At 45.2% G+C, this 17,521-nt stretch overlaps 1 protein-coding gene across 4 annotated transcripts in view; it reads left to right on the plus strand.

Annotated features, from left to right (window-relative positions):
• The window catches only part of PLTP (phospholipid transfer protein), a 201,344-nt gene that overhangs the window by 157,456 nt on the left and 26,367 nt on the right, over positions 1 to 17,521 (plus strand). For all 4 annotated transcript variants that reach the window (XM_068263967.1, XM_068263970.1, XM_068263969.1 and 1 more), the window contains 2 exons: positions 5,902 to 5,993; positions 12,238 to 12,414. In XM_068263967.1, coding sequence (XP_068120068.1) covers positions 5,902 to 5,993; positions 12,238 to 12,414 — 269 coding nt within the window. The remainder of the gene's footprint in view (positions 1 to 5,901; positions 5,994 to 12,237; positions 12,415 to 17,521) is intronic.

Genomic DNA, 17,521 nt, shown 5'->3' on the forward strand with positions numbered 1-17,521 from the left:
TTTCAAATACTGAGCTTAGCATTAATAATGCTGGTATATTACTATACAAGTCTTGTATAGTCATATAACAACATTATAAATGCTAAGTTTAGCATGGGACGACCACAAATTGCAATCTCATTGGCAGAGGATTTCCCCACACAGGCAATCTCATTGGCAGAGGATTTCCCCACACAGGCAATCTCATTGGCAGAGGATTTCCCCACACAGGCAATCTCATTGGCAGAGGATTTCCCCACACAGGCAATCTCATTGGCAGAGGATTTCCCCACACAGGCAATCTCATTGGCAGAGGATTTCCCCACACAGGCAATCTCATTGGCAGAGGATTTCCCCACACAGGCAATCTCATTGGCACAGGATTTCCCCACACAGGCAATCTCATTGGCAGATGATTTCCCCACACATGCAATCTCATTGGCAGATGATTTCCTCACACATGCAATCTCATTGGCAGATGATTTCCCCACACATGCAATCTCATTGGCAGATGATTTCCCCACACATGCAATCTCATTGGCAGATTTCGCCACAAATGCAATCTCATTGGCAGATTTCCCCACAAATGCAATCTCATTGGCAGATTTCCCCACAAGTGCAATCTTATTGGCAGATTTCCCCACAAATGCAATCTCATTGGCAGATTTCCCCACAAGTGCAATCTCATTGGCAGATTTCCCCACAAGTGCAATCTCATTGGCAGATTTCCCCACAAATGCAATCTCATTGGTAGATTTCCCAACAAGTGCAATCTCATTGGCAGATTTCCCCACAAGTGCAATCTCATTGGCAGATTTTCCCACAAATACAATCTCATTGGCAGATTTCCCCACAAGTGCAATCTCATTGGCAGATTTCCCCACAAGTGCAATCTCATTGACAGATTTCCCCACAAGTGCAATCTCATTGGCAGATTTCCCCACAAATGCAATCTCATTGGCAGATTTCCCCACAAGTGCAATCTCATTGGCAGATTTCCCCACAAGTGCAATCTCATTGGCAGATTTCCCCACACGTGCAATCTCATTGGCAGATTTCCCCACAAATACAATCTCATTGGCAGATTTCCCCACAAGTGCAATCTCATTGGCAGATTTCCCCACAAATACAATCTCATTGGCAGATTTCCCCACAAGTGCAATCTCATTGGCAGATTTCCCCACAAATACAATCTCATTGGCAGATTTCCCCACAAGTGCAATCTCATTGGCAGATTTCCCCACAAATACAATCTCATTGGCAGATTTCCCCACAAATGTACCCCCACACAGTGACATTAACCCCCCTCCCCACCCCAGCATATTTGGCAGCAATCCTTCCCTCAACTAGAAGTGCCCACATTAAGCTCAGTTAAACCCCCTGCCACCCCCATCCCTCCCTCCCCTCCCCCCGCATGGCTTCTATGAATAATAACTAAATCCCCTTCCCCCTGCAGCCCCACAGTAAACTAATTGGCCCCGACCTGCAGCGCGACCCGACCCGCACCATAATTCTATTCCCCACCTTGGCAGCAATGTAATTCCTCCGCTCTCCAGTCTCCAGTCCAGTCCTTCCAAAGATGGATGCGGTGGTAGAAGCCCGCGGGACAAGGGGGAGGCGTGGCCACAACGCTTGACCATAACAGAGGAGGGAGAGAAGACGCTCACAATTGGCTCCTCTCCCCCTCCAGCCACGCCTCTCCCATCAGCGCTGCTCAATTGGCTCCTCTCCCCCTCCAGCCACGCCTCTCTGTTTAGCTGCGCCTCTCCCATCAGCGCTGCTTCGCTCGGAAGCAGATTTTGACAGCCGCAGCACGACACAGAGAACGCGCGGCTATATTTAACAAGACGCGGCCAAGAGGCCGCGATCTACCAAATAGGCGGTCGCGATCTACCGGTAGATCGCGATCGACCTATTGAGCACCCCTGTCATAGACTATCATTGCAATTTGCAGGAATGGATTCTTGGCAGGAACAGATCTTTTGCAGATACTGATCTTTTGTGTCTGTACAGCATCTGTGTGTGCAGCATCTTGCAAAGATTTCTGTCTGATGTGGAGTTCAGCTCCATAGAATAGACTGTGAAGGTATGGCTCTCATACTACATGAAGGGTGGTAAGATTGGTCTGTGATCTTTCATTTTCCAAAGACCATAGTCTGATGTGTGTATGAGCCTTAAAAGTGCTAGCCAGGAAAGAGTACCACTATGAACCACTGGGATCAAGATAGGAAGATAAAAAGCCAACATAGGCTTTTTCCTCCACTTCTTCTCTACAGTTATTCATATAATAATTCCTTTTTTTGTATAGCGCTTTTCTCCTGTCAGACTCAAAGCGTTTGTGAGGCAGCCACTAGAGCGCACTCAGTAGGCAGTAGCAGTGTTAGGGAGTCTTGCCCAAAGAACTCCTTACTTAAATGGGTGCTAGCTTAATAGGAAGAGCTGAGATTTGAACCCAGGTCTCCTACGTCAGAGGCAGAGCCCAGTAAGTACACTATCCAGCCACCATATCTGACACCTGTCACTGTTAGAGATAACCAGTTTTAAATTGTGCAAATCTTGATGCAAATCTTGCCCCCAAAACACAAAATGAGGTGGCAAATCAACATTCAACATTGAGGATCTCAAGGCTTGTGTTTGCGAAATAAATAAAATAGGAAAGAAAGAAGGAAACAATTGGAAAAGGATAGTCGAAAAATGGAAGTTAAAAAAATGACAGCTGGAAAATAATGGCAGTCGAAAAACAGTTGAAATTTGGCTGTTGGAAAATGACAGTTGAGAAATGACAGTTTAAAAAGGACAGTTGAAAAACAACAGTTAAAATTTGGCAGTTGTAAAATGACAGTTAGAAAATGGCAGTTGGAAAATGACAGGCAGGAAATGGCAGTTAAAATGTGACAGTTGGAAAATGGTAGTTAAAAAACAACAGTCCAAAAATGACAGTTGGAAAATGGCAGTTAAAATTTGACAGTTGGAAAATGGCAGTTGAAAAATGACAGTTGAAAAATGATAGTTAACATGTGACAGTTGAAAAATGACAGTTAAAAAATGGCAGTTGAAAATGACAGTTGGAAAATGGCAGTTGAAAAATAATAACAGTTGGAAAATGGCAGTTAAAATTTGACAGTTGGAAAATGGCAGTTAGAAAATGGCAGTTGGAAAATGACAGTTGGAAAATGGCAGTTAAAATTTGTCCATTGGAAAATGGCAGTTAAAAAACAACAGTTGAAAAATGATAGTTAGAAAATGGCAGTTGGAAAATGGCAATCAGAAAATGACAGTTTACATTTGACAGTTGGAAAATGACAGTTGGAAAATGGCAGTTGAAAAATGACAGTTAGAAAATGGCAGTTAAAACTTGACAGTTGTAAAATAACAGTTGAAAAATGACAGTTGGAAAATGTCAGTTGGAAAATGACAGTTGGAAAATGTCAGTTGGAAAATGACAGTTGGAAAATGGCAGTTAAAATTTGACAGTTGAAAAATGGCCGTTAGAAAATGTCAGTTGGAAAATGACAGTTGGAAAATGGCAGTTGAAAAATGACAGTTGGAAAATGGCAGTTCCGATTTTACAGTTGGAAAATGGCAGTTAAAAAACAACACTTGGAAAATTATAGTTCAACTTTTAACTGCCATTTTCCAACTGTCATTTTCCAACTGTCATTTTCTAACTGCCATTTTTCAACTGCCAAATTTCAACTGCCCTTTTCAAACTGTCTTATTTAAACTGTCATTTTCTAACTGTCATTTTCCAACTGTCATTTTTCAACTGTCATTTTCCAATTGTCATTTTCTAACTGCCATTTTCAACTGCCAAATTTCAACTGCCTTTTTCTAACTGTCTTATTTAAAATGTCATTTTCCAACTGTCAAATTTCAACTGTTTAAAGGGCCACTACAGTGAAAAAAGTGAGTAGTTGAAGGAGAAATTAAGTGAGAGGCATATTGAGGCTGCCATATTTATTTCCTTTTAAGCAATGCCAGTTACCTGGCTATCATAGTTACATAGTTATCATGCTGATCCTCTGCCTCTAATACTTTTAGCCACAGCTCTCTAACAAGCACATGCAGATCAGGTGTTTCTGACATTATTGTCAGATCTGACAAGGTTAGCTGCATGCTTGTTTCTGTTGTGATTCAGACACTTCTGCAGAGACATAGATCAGCAGGGCTGCCAGTCAACTCATATAGATTAAAAGGAAATTAATATAGCAGCCACCGTATTCTTCTCACTTAAAAGGAGTTATTTTGCAGCCTAAGAATCAAACAAGCTGACACTTACCTGGGGCTTCTATCGGCCCCCTGCAGCGGTAATGTCCCACGCCGTCCTCTTCCGATGCTCCGTTCCCCGCCGCCGGTCCCAGTGTAATCACACGAGTTATTACACTGCGGCTGTGCAGTAAGCTCCCGATGACGCGAGCAGGAGCTAACATTATTCGTCTGTTTACACGAATATTAAACCGGGACTGGCGGCGGGAAACGGAGCATCGTAGGAGGACGGCACGGGACATTACAGCTGCAGGGGGCCGATAGAAGCCCCAGATAAGTGTCAGCTTGTTTGAATGATTTTTAGAATCCCACAGAACCTCTTTAAAGAAGACCACTGCAGTATAGGAAAACAAGCACTGCAGTCAAGGAAAACAAATACTATTGCGCATGCGCACACACCGACAAGGAGGGCTCCCAGAGCTGGATCCAAAGGCCTCCCCTTCCCTGTGGTAAGTAACCACCGGGCACTTTTTTCTTACAGGTACACTTTACGAAAAGAAGAGGGCATATGGGAGGGGAAAAGTAGGAGGCATTGGTGGGGAAAACGACTACAATTAGATTGCAAGCCTACATATTGTCAGTATTTGCAATCTGTAGGTAGATTGCCAATATAGGTAGCCTTGCAAGTTCCTCTCTTTCCCCTCCCCCGCATACATATGAACTGCCCGCCGGGAGATTGGGTGCAGGATACAGCTGGTATACGGCTATTGCTGGAAGCCCAATTGCAGTGATTCAAAAGCAACTGTCTTATGATAGCGCTGAAGTTACTGACTGTGAGCCGCCATAGTTGTAATTCCTATTTCGGCCTATGATGGTGCCGGCTGTGCCTAAATCTCCTGCACTGTTATTACAGTATATAGCATAATTATAAGTAGCCTAGTCCCACCATCAGAGAGCTGAGAGCTAGGCAGTGACTCACCACAAAGTTCGGATCCCCCCTTGCTCACTCCTTGCTGTGCTGCCCTGCGGAATGGTTCACACCTCAGATAATCGGTAAGCCAGCCGCAGAGAAGTGACAGTCAGGCAAACGGTGCACAGTGACGGCATGTATACTTCAAATACAGGAAGTGAGCAGTGATGTCCCTTTCTGTATCTGCACCATTACTGTGCACCATTTGCCTGGCTTGTCTCTTCCCCACTGATCTGCAGTCTGAAGTATGCCGCAGAGAAGCACAGCGAGGGAGGAGGAGCCAAACTTTGTGGAGGCAGAATAGGACCAGGACAAGTGGCATGCAGGCAATAAAGTGGCAGGCAAACCTGGTGTGTACCACCTGGCCAACAGCAAAGTACCACTGGTGGTACGCGTACCACAGGTTGAAAAGCCTTGCTCTACCTGTTCTCAAAGGCTCAGTCCTCTTACAGTGCCATCTGACAGTGCAGCCTCTGTGGTGTGCCATATCCCCCGCCTGTGCTCTCTTCCAGCCCGCATCTGGTCAGTTGAGGGGTTGGGCAAAGACTCTAGCTACGCCACTGTTTAAAAGTCAGTAAGTGACATAACCCATACAAGAGATTGTCGTCTCTTGTTTTTAGATGCCTTAATCTGGTCTCTATAGTGTAATGTTTACCCAACAGAGGCCTTCGAATACTTTATAGGAATACAATTCTTGTAAGATTTTCACGTGTATAAAAAGATCTCTTGTTTTTCTGCCCTGACAGTGAAAAATCCGGTAGATGACTACATTGGCATTGACTATTCTCTGCTGAGTGATCCTGATGTGTCTGAGGACAGTATGGACATGGATTTCAGGGTAGGAGAATTATCTATTCTGTTATATAAATTATTCACGTAAAGCTGTGATTATACCAATGAAAATGCCGTAGTCCAGTGTTCCCCCTGATTTGCAAGTCCTACGAGCAATGCAAGTTTCATGGATATTTACATATATATGTAAACTTCTCAATAGCTGAGAAAAAGGCAGTACCTTCTGTCACATGCCAGAAACTAATGAGAGGTGAATGTAGGTAAAATCGGGCGCCAAACAATATACCAGCTCTTGTCTATCCCCAGTGCCAACTTATTTAGGATTGCTTACCATGTTTTATTACATACATGTAAAACACAGAATTCCACAAAGTTCCTAAAAAAGGCTGAAATGCAAGTGTCCAAGTTTGCTGCCAGTTAGTGGGTGAGTCCAGGTTTTAAAAATACAGCTGAAATCACATACAAGCTTTTGCAGTGCGACATTTTTGTAAAATAAATCCAGGTCTATCTCGACATACTCGCAGTGTAGGTGCAGCACATGATGTTTCATGGAACTCAAGGACAGGTTTGGGAAACAGTGCTGTAACAGAAATAAGTACTTATCTCACTCAGATTTACAAATGTTTTGTTATGTCTCCTCTTTCTTTATCTATTCTTCTTTCTCCTCTTCCCAGACTCTCAGCATTTTTTTGAAGACAGAAGTCTTAAGTCACCATTGTTCTCCACCCCCTTCAGTATTTCATACCAAGTGCCCCATATATAAACAATGTGCAATGCACGACCAAAGTGCTTTTCCACTTGTACAATGAGGAGGCTAGCAAGATCTTCATTGAAATAGTTTAGGAATGGCTTACACTCTTATTGCGGTCAGCTGAGAAATGCCTAACTAGGTCAGAAAGTTTATACTTAAAGGACATACGAGCTGAAGGGGGAAAGATTAGATTTACTTACCTGGGACTTCTTCCATCCCCTAGCAGTCTATCTGGTCCCTTGCTGTAGTTCCACTGCCCTCCAGGGTGCCGCTGTCCCCTCCAAAAGATCCCTGACCACAACTGTGGTCGCGGGCTTGTGCGCATGCGCGGGTACATCAGCGTGCCTCTCTCTATCGTGCTCCCGTGGCCATATTGAAATGACATGTTGCACCTTCAGTGATAAGCTCCCTGTCTCCTAACTGATCTTTCTATAGCTGTGGCCACAGCCATGCACATACATAGAAGCCTTGATGAAATCAAAAGATAACAGCATGCAAGCACATTAACCTACAGTGGTGTGAAAAACTATTTGCCCCCTTCCTGATTTCTTATTCTTTTGCATGTTTGTCACACTTAAATGTTTCTGCTCATCAAAAACCGTTAACTATTAGTCAAAGATAACATAATTGAACACAAAATGCAGTTTTAAATGATGGTTTTTATTATTTAGTGAGAAAAAAAACTCAAAACCTACATGGCCCTGTGTGAAAAAGAAATTGCCCCCTGAACCTAATAACTGGTTGGGCCACCCTTAGCAGCAATAACTGCAATCAAGCGTTTGCGATAACTTGCAACGAGTCTTTTACAGCGCTCTGGAGGAATTTTGGCCCACTCATCTTTGCAGTTGTTGTAATTCAGCTTTATTTGAGGGTTTTCTAGCATGAACCGCCTTTTTAAGGTCATGCCACAACATCTCAATAGGATTCAGGTCAGGACTTTGACTAGGTTTTTCTTCAGCCATTCAGAGGTGGATTTGCTGGTGTGTTTTGGGTCATTGTCCTGCTGCAGCACCCAAGATCGCTTCAGCTTGAGTTGACGAACAGATGGCCGAACATTCTCCTTCAGGATTTTTTGGTAGACAGTAGAATTCATGGTTCCATCTATCACAGCAAGCCTTCCAGGTCCTGAAGCAGCAAAGCAACCCCAGACCATCACATTACCACCACCATATTTTACTGTTGGTATGATGTTCTTTTGCTGAAATGCTGTGTTACATCTACGCAGATGTAACGGGACACGCACCTTCCAAAAAGTTCAACTTTTGTCTCGTCGGTCTACAAGGTATTTTCCCAAAAGTCTTGGCAATCATTGAGATGTTTTTTTAGCAAAATTGAGACGAGCCTTAATGTTCTTTTTGCTTAAAAGTGGTTTGCGCCTTGGTTATCTGCCATGCAGGCCGTTTTTGCCCAGCGTCTTTCTTATGGTGGAGTTGTGAACACTGACCTTAATTGAGGCAAGTGAGGCCTGCAGTTCTTTAGATGTTGTCCTGGGGTCTTTTGTGGCCTCTCGGATGAGTTTTCTCTGCGATCTTGGGGTAATTTTGGTTGGCCAACCACTCTTGGGAAGGTTCATCACTGTTCCATGTCTTTGCCATTTGTGGATAATGGCTCTCACTGTGGTTCGCTGGAGTCCCAAAGCTTTAGAAATGGCTTTATAACCTTTACCAGACTGATAGATCTCAATTACAGTACTTTTGTTCTCATTTGTTCCTGAATTTCTTTGGATCTTGGCATGATGTCTAGCTTTTGAGGTGCTTTTGATCTACTTCTCTGTGTCAGATATCTCCTATTTAAGTGATTTCTTGATTGAAACAGGTGTGGCAGTAATCAGGCCTGGGGGTGACTACAGAAATTGGTGTGATAAACCACAATTAAGTTATTTTTTAACAAGGGGGGCAATCACTTTTTTACACAGGGCCATGTAGGTTTGTAGTTTTTTTTCTCACTAAATAATAAAAACCATCATTTAAAACTGCATTTTGTGTTCATTTATGTTATCTTTGACTAATAGTTAACGGTTTTTGATGAGCAGAAACATTTAAGTGTGACAAACATGCAAGAGAATAAAAAAATCAGGAAGGGGGCAAATAGTTTTTCACTCCACTGTATGTACAACATATTTTTAGATTAATAGTGAAAAATTTGCTACACTGCAACTCTACTTGTGCTTGATAATAGTTTATTGGTACAAAATTGAATATAGGTAACAGCATATCAATAAACACAAGGGTTTGCAGCACACCAGCTTTTTTATTCAGAGCACAAGGAAAAAGTTACAAGCAAGCTTTCGGACGCTCCCTTTGACAAAGGACAGGGAGTGTCCGAAAGCTTGCTTGTAACTTTTTACGTTTGACAAAAGACAGGGAGTGTCCGAAAGCTTGCTTGTAACTTTTTACGTTTGACAAAGGACAGGGAGTGTCCGAAAGCTTGCTTGTAACTTTTTACGTTTGACAAAGGACAGGGAGTGTCTGAAAGCTTGCTTGTAACTTTTTCCTTGTGCTCTGAATAAAAGAGCTGGTGTGCTGCAAACCCTTGTGTTTATTGATATTACGCTGTGGAGGTGGGGACCTTCGCTGTTTGCTTGCACCCATACACTGAGACTCTGAGTGCTGCTGACCCTTGATTGAACATATAGGTAACAGCATAATGAACCCAACTAAAAACAACCCATTAAAAACACAAGGGAGCGAGCGTCCTATCTAGTATTCCACCAATCAACATCTGGTCCTGATCATCACAATCACCCAGCTCACGCCTATGCAAATTGCGATGGCTCTCAATATGGATTGATTGTGTGCGGACTCTCCACCGACGCACACCATTGAGGCTTCTTACAGGAGGATTAGCCATACTATGCCAGGGAAAAAAACACATATATAAGTAGATAAATACTTGATCTTCTTACATAACACATTTATTGTACTGTCCATGTTTTGATTTCAGTGAATTGTATATAGTAAATGAAGAGAATTCTGTTCTTTGGTGGGAACCATGTCTTTTGCCCACAGTTTGAGTCCTGATGTCATTTCTTCCCTTAAAGTGAACCTCCGGACTAAAAATCTACTCAGCAGAACTGAAAAGGCTTGGTGTTTCTTTAACAGATTCACAGCATCAGAACTTTGTTTTTCTTACCAAAGCATATTTTTTAGCTGCATTTTTAGCTAAGCTCCACCCATCAAAGAAAAAAAGCCCAGGCTTTTTTTCCCTGATGCTGTGCAGAGCATGATGGGATTTCCTATGTTCTTATTCATGTTGCCCAGCAACTGGGAGAGGTGCTCAGGACACAGGACAGTTGGAACTGTGTCTCATGCTCCCTGTCACCTCCTTTCAACCAAAAAGATGGCTGCCATCATGAAATCAAACATTTGCCTGTTCTTTTAAAACAGTGTGGGTAAGAGATTATATTACCTATCTATTTTAATTAACATAACTAATGTAACTTAATGACAGTATGTTTGTTTAGGCTGGAGTTCCTCTTCAACTTTTTTTTCTTTTCTCCTCCAATCGCTGAGTCACCTCAGCCTTGCTTGTAAACATGAGTGAACACAGGATAATGTTTCAGCTAGGCAGCAGTCTGCTCAGCCAATCAGTGAGAAGCATGAAGGTGGGAGGGTCATTGGCAATGGCACAGAAAAGAGCCTGGGAGACTGAGAAACCAGGGTCGTAACAATAGACCCTGCAAGGGATGCCTCCGCAGGGGGACCCAGAAGCCACATGGAGAAAAAAAACGTATTCTGCTCTCACACCATTGTTATATTGACTGCATGTGTCCACTACACAGATAAGGAATCACACACACTTTGGAATTTGTACACTGTCCCTGCTCCCTAGGGTTCATAAAAAACATCTGTACCTCATTGCTGCAAAGTTCTGATGGCTAGATGTACAACCTTAGAAACAAAGAGAAACTTTTTGAAAACAAGTTGTAGACTTTCCCTTTTCAGCAAAAGGATTCCTAGATTCTTATCACACTGGCTAATGATTTTATGGCCTCTTAATACTTTTACAACACAGTGGAATGGAGATTGATGTCTTAATTACTGTTGCTGCTTCATTGAGAGCTTTTTGTCTCATACTGAGTTCAAGTTCTTGTAATAACAGTATCAATCAGTGACATTCTGAATGTTTTGCCAAAGTTACAGTAAATACTATATCTTATGTTCAGCATGTCATTGTTGTTCCTCCATATAGCATGTGCTCTCATGTAGTAAAATAATAAGGCTGTGTGTATATGTATGTACTGGGAACAGAGCTGCGACTTGGGACTTGTCAGCTGCAAGGGGTTGGAGGAAGCCCCGTGTAAATAGATCTGGGGGTAGCATAGATTGCCTGACGTTACCTTTAAGTCTAAGTGTTTTTATCTGCATGGGGAAAACACATTAGTCCACAGTCTTCCTGTGCAGAAAGCGAGGGGGGTGGGGGGTCCCATCCAAAGTTTCGCAGGGGGGCCCAGTGATGTCTAGTTACGCCCCTGTGAGAAACTATAATAACAGCAGAGAGATTCCTGAATCGATTGTAGAGCTTGTACTTGCAGAGAGAGATTTCTTGGCCAGTGACGTCAGCTGAATATACAGGCACTAGCACAAGCAATGCACGCTATCATCGTGCACAGAGCTGTAAAATGCATTCTAAACTATCATCATTTAGGCTCGGTCCACACTAGCAGTTGGAAAGTAAACCGGAAAGTAAACGGATAGAAAACGGATCCTAGCTGCCCTTTTGCAGCACATTTCCAGTCCATTTACATTTTGCAAAATGGATCTGTGCCCATAGCCATGGGTGGGGAGGGGGCCGCCATGCTGGAGGGGGAAGAAGCCAGGAAGGAGGACAGTGGGCACAGTGGCGGGGAAGGGAGGTCGGACCCCCCTGCTCACCTGGGTCCCCCCGTCCGTGCTCCCCCTCTAGCTTGTTTCCTAAAATCAAGCATATAGTGAGCGGCGATCGGGGAACTCACTTCCTTGTTCCACCGCTCGCCGTGTGACTTCCTGCAATGCTGCCCTCTGAAGTACAGAGGGCGGCATTGCAGGAAATGACACGGCGAGCGGTGGAACGCAAGGAAGTGAGTGCCCCCCCCCCCCTTCCTGGCTGCTTCCCCCCTCCAGCCTACCTGGGGACACCTATGCTTTGAGGGGAGGAGCAGGGAGTAGGTAATCCGGATCTCCCTCCGTTCCTGTGCCTATGTAGAGCGAGATCCATTTTTGCATTACCGGCCACTATCCCTCTCTGTATCCGGATGGCTGCTATTTTCTACATTGGTATCCATGGCTCCGATTTTGGTCCGGGCCCTAAAACGGAGCCACGGATATGTTTTTAAAACAAATGTAAACCGAGCCTTACAGAGAATGAAACAAATGTAAACATATGTTTGTTTGTTTTTTCAAACACAAAATAAGATGGGATGTAAGTTTCCCAGAAAGTCCTATTTAGGATTAGCACTATAGATACAATTGTTTATCCCATTGGGTTATTTTCACTTCAGGTTTGCTTTGCAGTACATAATTTACATTTTTTTACCATGTGTTTGTTTCTCCTTTTTTAGGGCATGTTTTATTCACTCACTTCAAAGAACAACACAATTCCCAATACATCTCCACCCCTGCACATAAAGCAGAAGGAGCGAATGGTGTACATTGCTCTGTCCGAGTATTTCTTTGATTCTGCGATGTTCGCCTATTTTCATTCAGGAGTGCTCAGTCTGGAAATTGCTGGTGAGCAGGTGAGTATACACACCAGCATGTTATATTTAAGTGTACATGTGGTCATCAGAAATAGTCATCTCCTTAGGCAATAGTCACCAAAGGCTTTTCTGCAATTTAGACAGTGTGACAATGAAACACTTTTCCAGTAAGATACCAATGTTTTGGAAGGTGCCTGCCATACTGACATACACTCACCTAAAGGATTATTAGGAACTCCATACTAATACAGTGTTTGGCACCCTTTTGCCTTCACAACTGCCTTCATTCTATGTAGCATTGATTTAACAAGGTGCTGAAAGCATTCTTTAGAAATGTTGGCCCATATTGATAGGATAGCATCTTGCAGTTGATGGAAATTTGTGGGATGCACATCCAGGGCACGAAGCTCCCTTTCCATCACATCCCAAAGATGCTCTATTGGGATCTGGTGACTGTGGGGGCCATTTTAGTACAGTGAACTCATTGTCATGTTCAAGAAACTAATTTGAAATGATTCGAGCTTTGTAACATGGGGCATTATCCTGCTGAAAGTAGCCATCAGAGGATGGGTAGATGGTGGTCATGAAGGGATGGACATGGTCAGAAACAATGCTCAGGTAGCCCGTGGCATTTAAACGATGCCCAATTGGCACTAAGAGGCCTAAAGTGTGCCAAAAAAACATCCTCCACACCATTTCACCACCACCAGCCTGCACAGTGGTAACAAGGCATGATGGATCCATGTTCTCATTCTGTTTACGCCAAATTCTTACTCTATCGAGACTCATCAGACCAGGCAACATTTTTCCAGTCTTCAACTGTCTAATTTTGGTGAGTTTGTGCAAATTGTAGCCTCATTTTCCTATTTGTAGTGGAGAGAAGTGGTACCCGGTGGGGTTTTCTGCTGTTGTAGCTCATTCGCCTCAAGGTTGTGCGTGTTGTGGCTTCACAAATGCTTTGCTGCATACCTTGGTTGTAATGAGTGGTTATTTCAGTCAACGTTGCTCTTCTATCAGCTTGAATCAGTCAGCCCATTCTCCTCTGACCTCTAGCATCAACAAGGCATTTTCGCCCACAGGACTGCCACATACTGGATGTTTTTCACACCATTCTTTGTGAACCCTAGAAATGTTTGTGCGTGAAAATCCCAGTAACTGAGCAGATTGTGAAATACTCAGACCGACCTGTCTGTCACGAACAACCATGCCACGCTCAAAATTGCTTAAATCACCTTTCTTTCCCATTCTGACATTCAGTTTGGAGTTCAGGAGATTGTCTTGACCAGGATCACACCCCTAAATGCATTGAAGCAACTGCCATGTGATTGGTTAATTAGATAATTGCATTAATGAGAAATTGAACAAGTGTTCCTAATAATACTTTAGATAAGTGTAGAACTATTAAGCAATTGCTGCATAGTTATCTAGGTACATCTAAGTCAGCTGTGCCCAACCTACGGCCCGCGGGCCATTTGTGGCCCGCGAGGCCAGTTTCTGTGGCCCGCGCGGCGGTGTCCTGCGGAGGGGGAGGCTGGGGGAGACTGAGGAGGCTGCCCGCGGAGGGGTAGAGGATCGGGTGGTATTGCATAGTAAAGTATCGGCACAGTCCCGCGCATACACGCTGGTATTCAGTCCCGGGTAGCGCTGGGATAGTTAGAAAGCCTCGCTCATTGGTTAGTGCAGGAACCTTCCTTCAACTATCCCAGCGCTACCCGGGGCTGAATACCAGCACATTCTCAAGTATGCGCGGGACTACGCCGATACTTTACTACGCAATACCACCTGATCCTCTCCTCCTCGGGCAGCCTCCTCAGCCCCACACAGAGCGGGCAGCCCACTCAGCCCCACACAGACAGGGCAGCCTCCTCAGCCCCACACAGACAGGGCAGCCTTCTCAGCCCCACACAGACAGGGCAGCCCACTCAGCCCCACACAGACAGGGCAGCCCACTCAGCCCCACACAGACAGGGCAGCCCCCTCAGCCCCACACAGACAGGGCAGCCCCCTCAGCCCCACACAGACAGGGCAGCCCCCTCAGCCCCACACAGACAGGGCAGCCCCCTCAGCCCCACACAGACAGGGCAGCCCCCTCAGCCCCACACAGACAGGGCAGCCTCCTCAGCCCCGCACAGACAGGGCAGCCTCCTCAGCCCCGCACAGACAGGGCAGCCCCCTCAGCCCCGCACAGACAGGGCAGCCCCCTCAGCCCCACACAGACAGGGCAGCCTCCTCAGCCCCACATAGACAGGGCAGCCTCCTCAGCCCCACACAGACAGGGCAGCCTTCTCAGCCCCACACAGACAGGGCAGCCCCCTCAGCCCCACACAGACAGGGCAGCCCCCTCAGCCCCACACAGACAGGGCAGCCCCCTCAGCCCCACACAGACAGGGCAGCCCCCTCAGCCCCACACAGACAGGGCAGCCCCCTCAGCCCCACATAGACAGGGCAGCCTCCTCAGCCCCGCACAGACAGGGCAGCCTCCTCAGCCCCGCACAGACAGGGCAGCCCACTCAGCCCCGCACAGACAGGGCAGCCCCCTCAGCCCCGCACAGACAGGGCAGCCTCTTCAGCCCCACACAGAGAGCGCAGCCTCCTCAGCCCCACACAGACAGGGCAGCCTCTTCAGCCCCACACAGAGCTGACAGCCCCCTCAGCCCCACACAGAGCTGACAGCCCCCTCAGCCCCACACAGAGCAGACAGCCCCCTCAGCCCCACACAGAGCGGGCAGCCCCACACAGAAACTGGCTCACGTTCTCGCATCACAGATGATCATCTTCATTCTGTATTAAGAATAAATGTTACAAATTTGGAGCCAAATATCCAGAAATTGGTTTCTGAAAAACAGCCGCAAACTTCTCATTAAGAAAATGTGCATCAAATGGTGAGTACAACAATTCTTATATTGTTGTTTTCTTTCCATTTCCAACACCATGTTAACTGTTACTAGAAAAACGTTTAAAGTTTTACATCGAAAATTTGTATGCATGTGTTCCAGCCCTCGAGATTTTTCTTGATTTAAAGTTCGGCCCTCGGGCCAAAAAAGGTTGGGCACCACTGATCTAAGTGAACCTTTCTTAATCTTAAACATACTGTAATGGAAGGGTTTGAGTAATACATTTTCCTTAAAGGATCACTGTAGTGAAAATCTTAAAATTTAAAATACATGTAAACACATACAAATAACAAGCATGTTTCTTCCAGTGTGAAATAAGCCATAAATTACTTTTCTCCTATGTTGCTGTCACTAACACTAGGTAGTAGAAATCTGACATTACCGACAGGTTTTAGGCTAGTGATTAAAGAGCCGCTAGTCTATCTCTCCAGAGGGGATTCTCAACTTCGCCTTTATTCTTTATAAAGACACTCTTTGAAAAAGATTTATACAAAGATGCTGGCCAGCCACCCTGCTCTCTGCACACTTTTTTGGCAGTTGAATGGAACAACTGCTATTCACTAAGTGCTTTTGAAAATAAATAAAACCCTGAGTATCCCCCGTTAGGGGATAAGCTAGTCCAAAACCTGTTGGGTGTGTCAGTTTTCTACTACCTACTGTAAGTGACAGCAACATAGGAGAAAAGTCATTTATAGCTCATTTTACTCTGGAAGAAACATATTTCTCATCTGTATATGTTTACATCTATTTTAAATGTTAAGATTTTCGTGACAGTGGTCCTTTAACCACCCTGGCGTTCTATTAAGATCGCCAGGGCGGCTGCGGGAGGGTTTTTTTTAAATAAAAAAAAAACTATTTCATGCAGCCAACTGAAAGTTGGCTGCATGAAAGCCCACTAGATGGCGCTCCGGAGGCGTTCTTCTGATCGCCTCCGGCGGCCAAAAGTAACACGGAAGGCCGCAATGAGCGGCCTTCCGTGTTTTGCTTACTTCGTCGCCATGGCGACGAGCGGAGTGACGTCATGGACGTCAGCCGACGTCCTGACGTCAGCCGCCTCCGATCCAGCCCTTAGCGCTGGCCGGAACTATTTGTTCCGGCTGCGCAGGGCTCAGGCGGCTGGGGGGACCCTCTTTCGCCGCTGCTCGCGGCGGATCGCCGCAGAGCGGCGGCGATCAGGCAGCACACGCGGCTGGCAAAGTGCCGGCTGCGTGTGCTGCTTTTTATTTCGTAAAAATCGGCCTAGCAGGGCCTGAGCGGCAGCCATCGGCGGGGATGGACAAGCTGAGCTCGTCCATACCGCTAAGATGGTTAATAGAGGCAAAAAGCAGTGGCTTGTAAATCCATGCTGGGAACCATTGATCAATTAATTGCCATCTTTTATTAATGAATCAGCTAGTGGCTTACTGATCAGTAGCTAGAGGCATTGAAGTGGCTGGTGGGGCTTCCTCTTCCCAGGTAGCAGTTATTTGCACATCAGACAAATCAGACAAATGGGAGCTAAAACGGTATCTTGCTTCTGAAGGTTTCTGGAAATGAACCTACCTGCACAGCTGATGCTACCCAAAGCTGACAGTTGTTGTACACAGTAGAAGTTTTTCAATGCTTCTGCTGCTCTCCTGTCAGAAGTTTGTTGAACCCTCTGCCCTTTTGTGTAAACAGTCAGGCCTCGTTTCCATCTATGCGCTTCTGTCCGCTTCTGTCCGCTTTTCAGCAACATGTATCAATCTGTAATGATGTGCTGATAAAAAGCGGATAGAAACGCACTAAGGCCTCGTTCACATCTGCTGCGCTGAAAAACGTGTTAAAGCGCATGGTAAAAAACGCATGCGCTTGTGCGCGCTTTAGTCCGCGTTTCTATGCGTTGCGCTGCGCTTCTTTAAAGCACGTTTTGCTTACTGTAGCAGCAGCAGTTGTCAATAAAACTTTGTTTTTGTATGTAAATGTATTTTTTTCTCCAATTAGGGGTAAAAAACGCATGCGCTTCTATGCGCTTGTACGCGCTTCTATGCGCTAAAAAAGCGGACCCATTCACTTGCATTGCTGTGCGCTTTACAGCTCAGCGCACAGAAATGCATGCAACACTACGTTTCTGTAACGCTGCTCAGCGCAGCGCATAGATGTGAACCAGCTACATTTAGTTACATGGAAAAATGAATACCTTGCTGATCGCACAGGGCAGTGCGCTGTGGAAAGCGCACAGAAACGGCCCTGATGTGAACGAGGCCTTAGTGGAAACAAGGCCTCAGTCAGTT

This window comes from Hyperolius riggenbachi, chromosome 12 (assembly GCF_040937935.1).
Source record: "Hyperolius riggenbachi isolate aHypRig1 chromosome 12, aHypRig1.pri, whole genome shotgun sequence".
Classification (NCBI taxonomy): Eukaryota; Metazoa; Chordata; class Amphibia; order Anura; family Hyperoliidae; genus Hyperolius; species Hyperolius riggenbachi.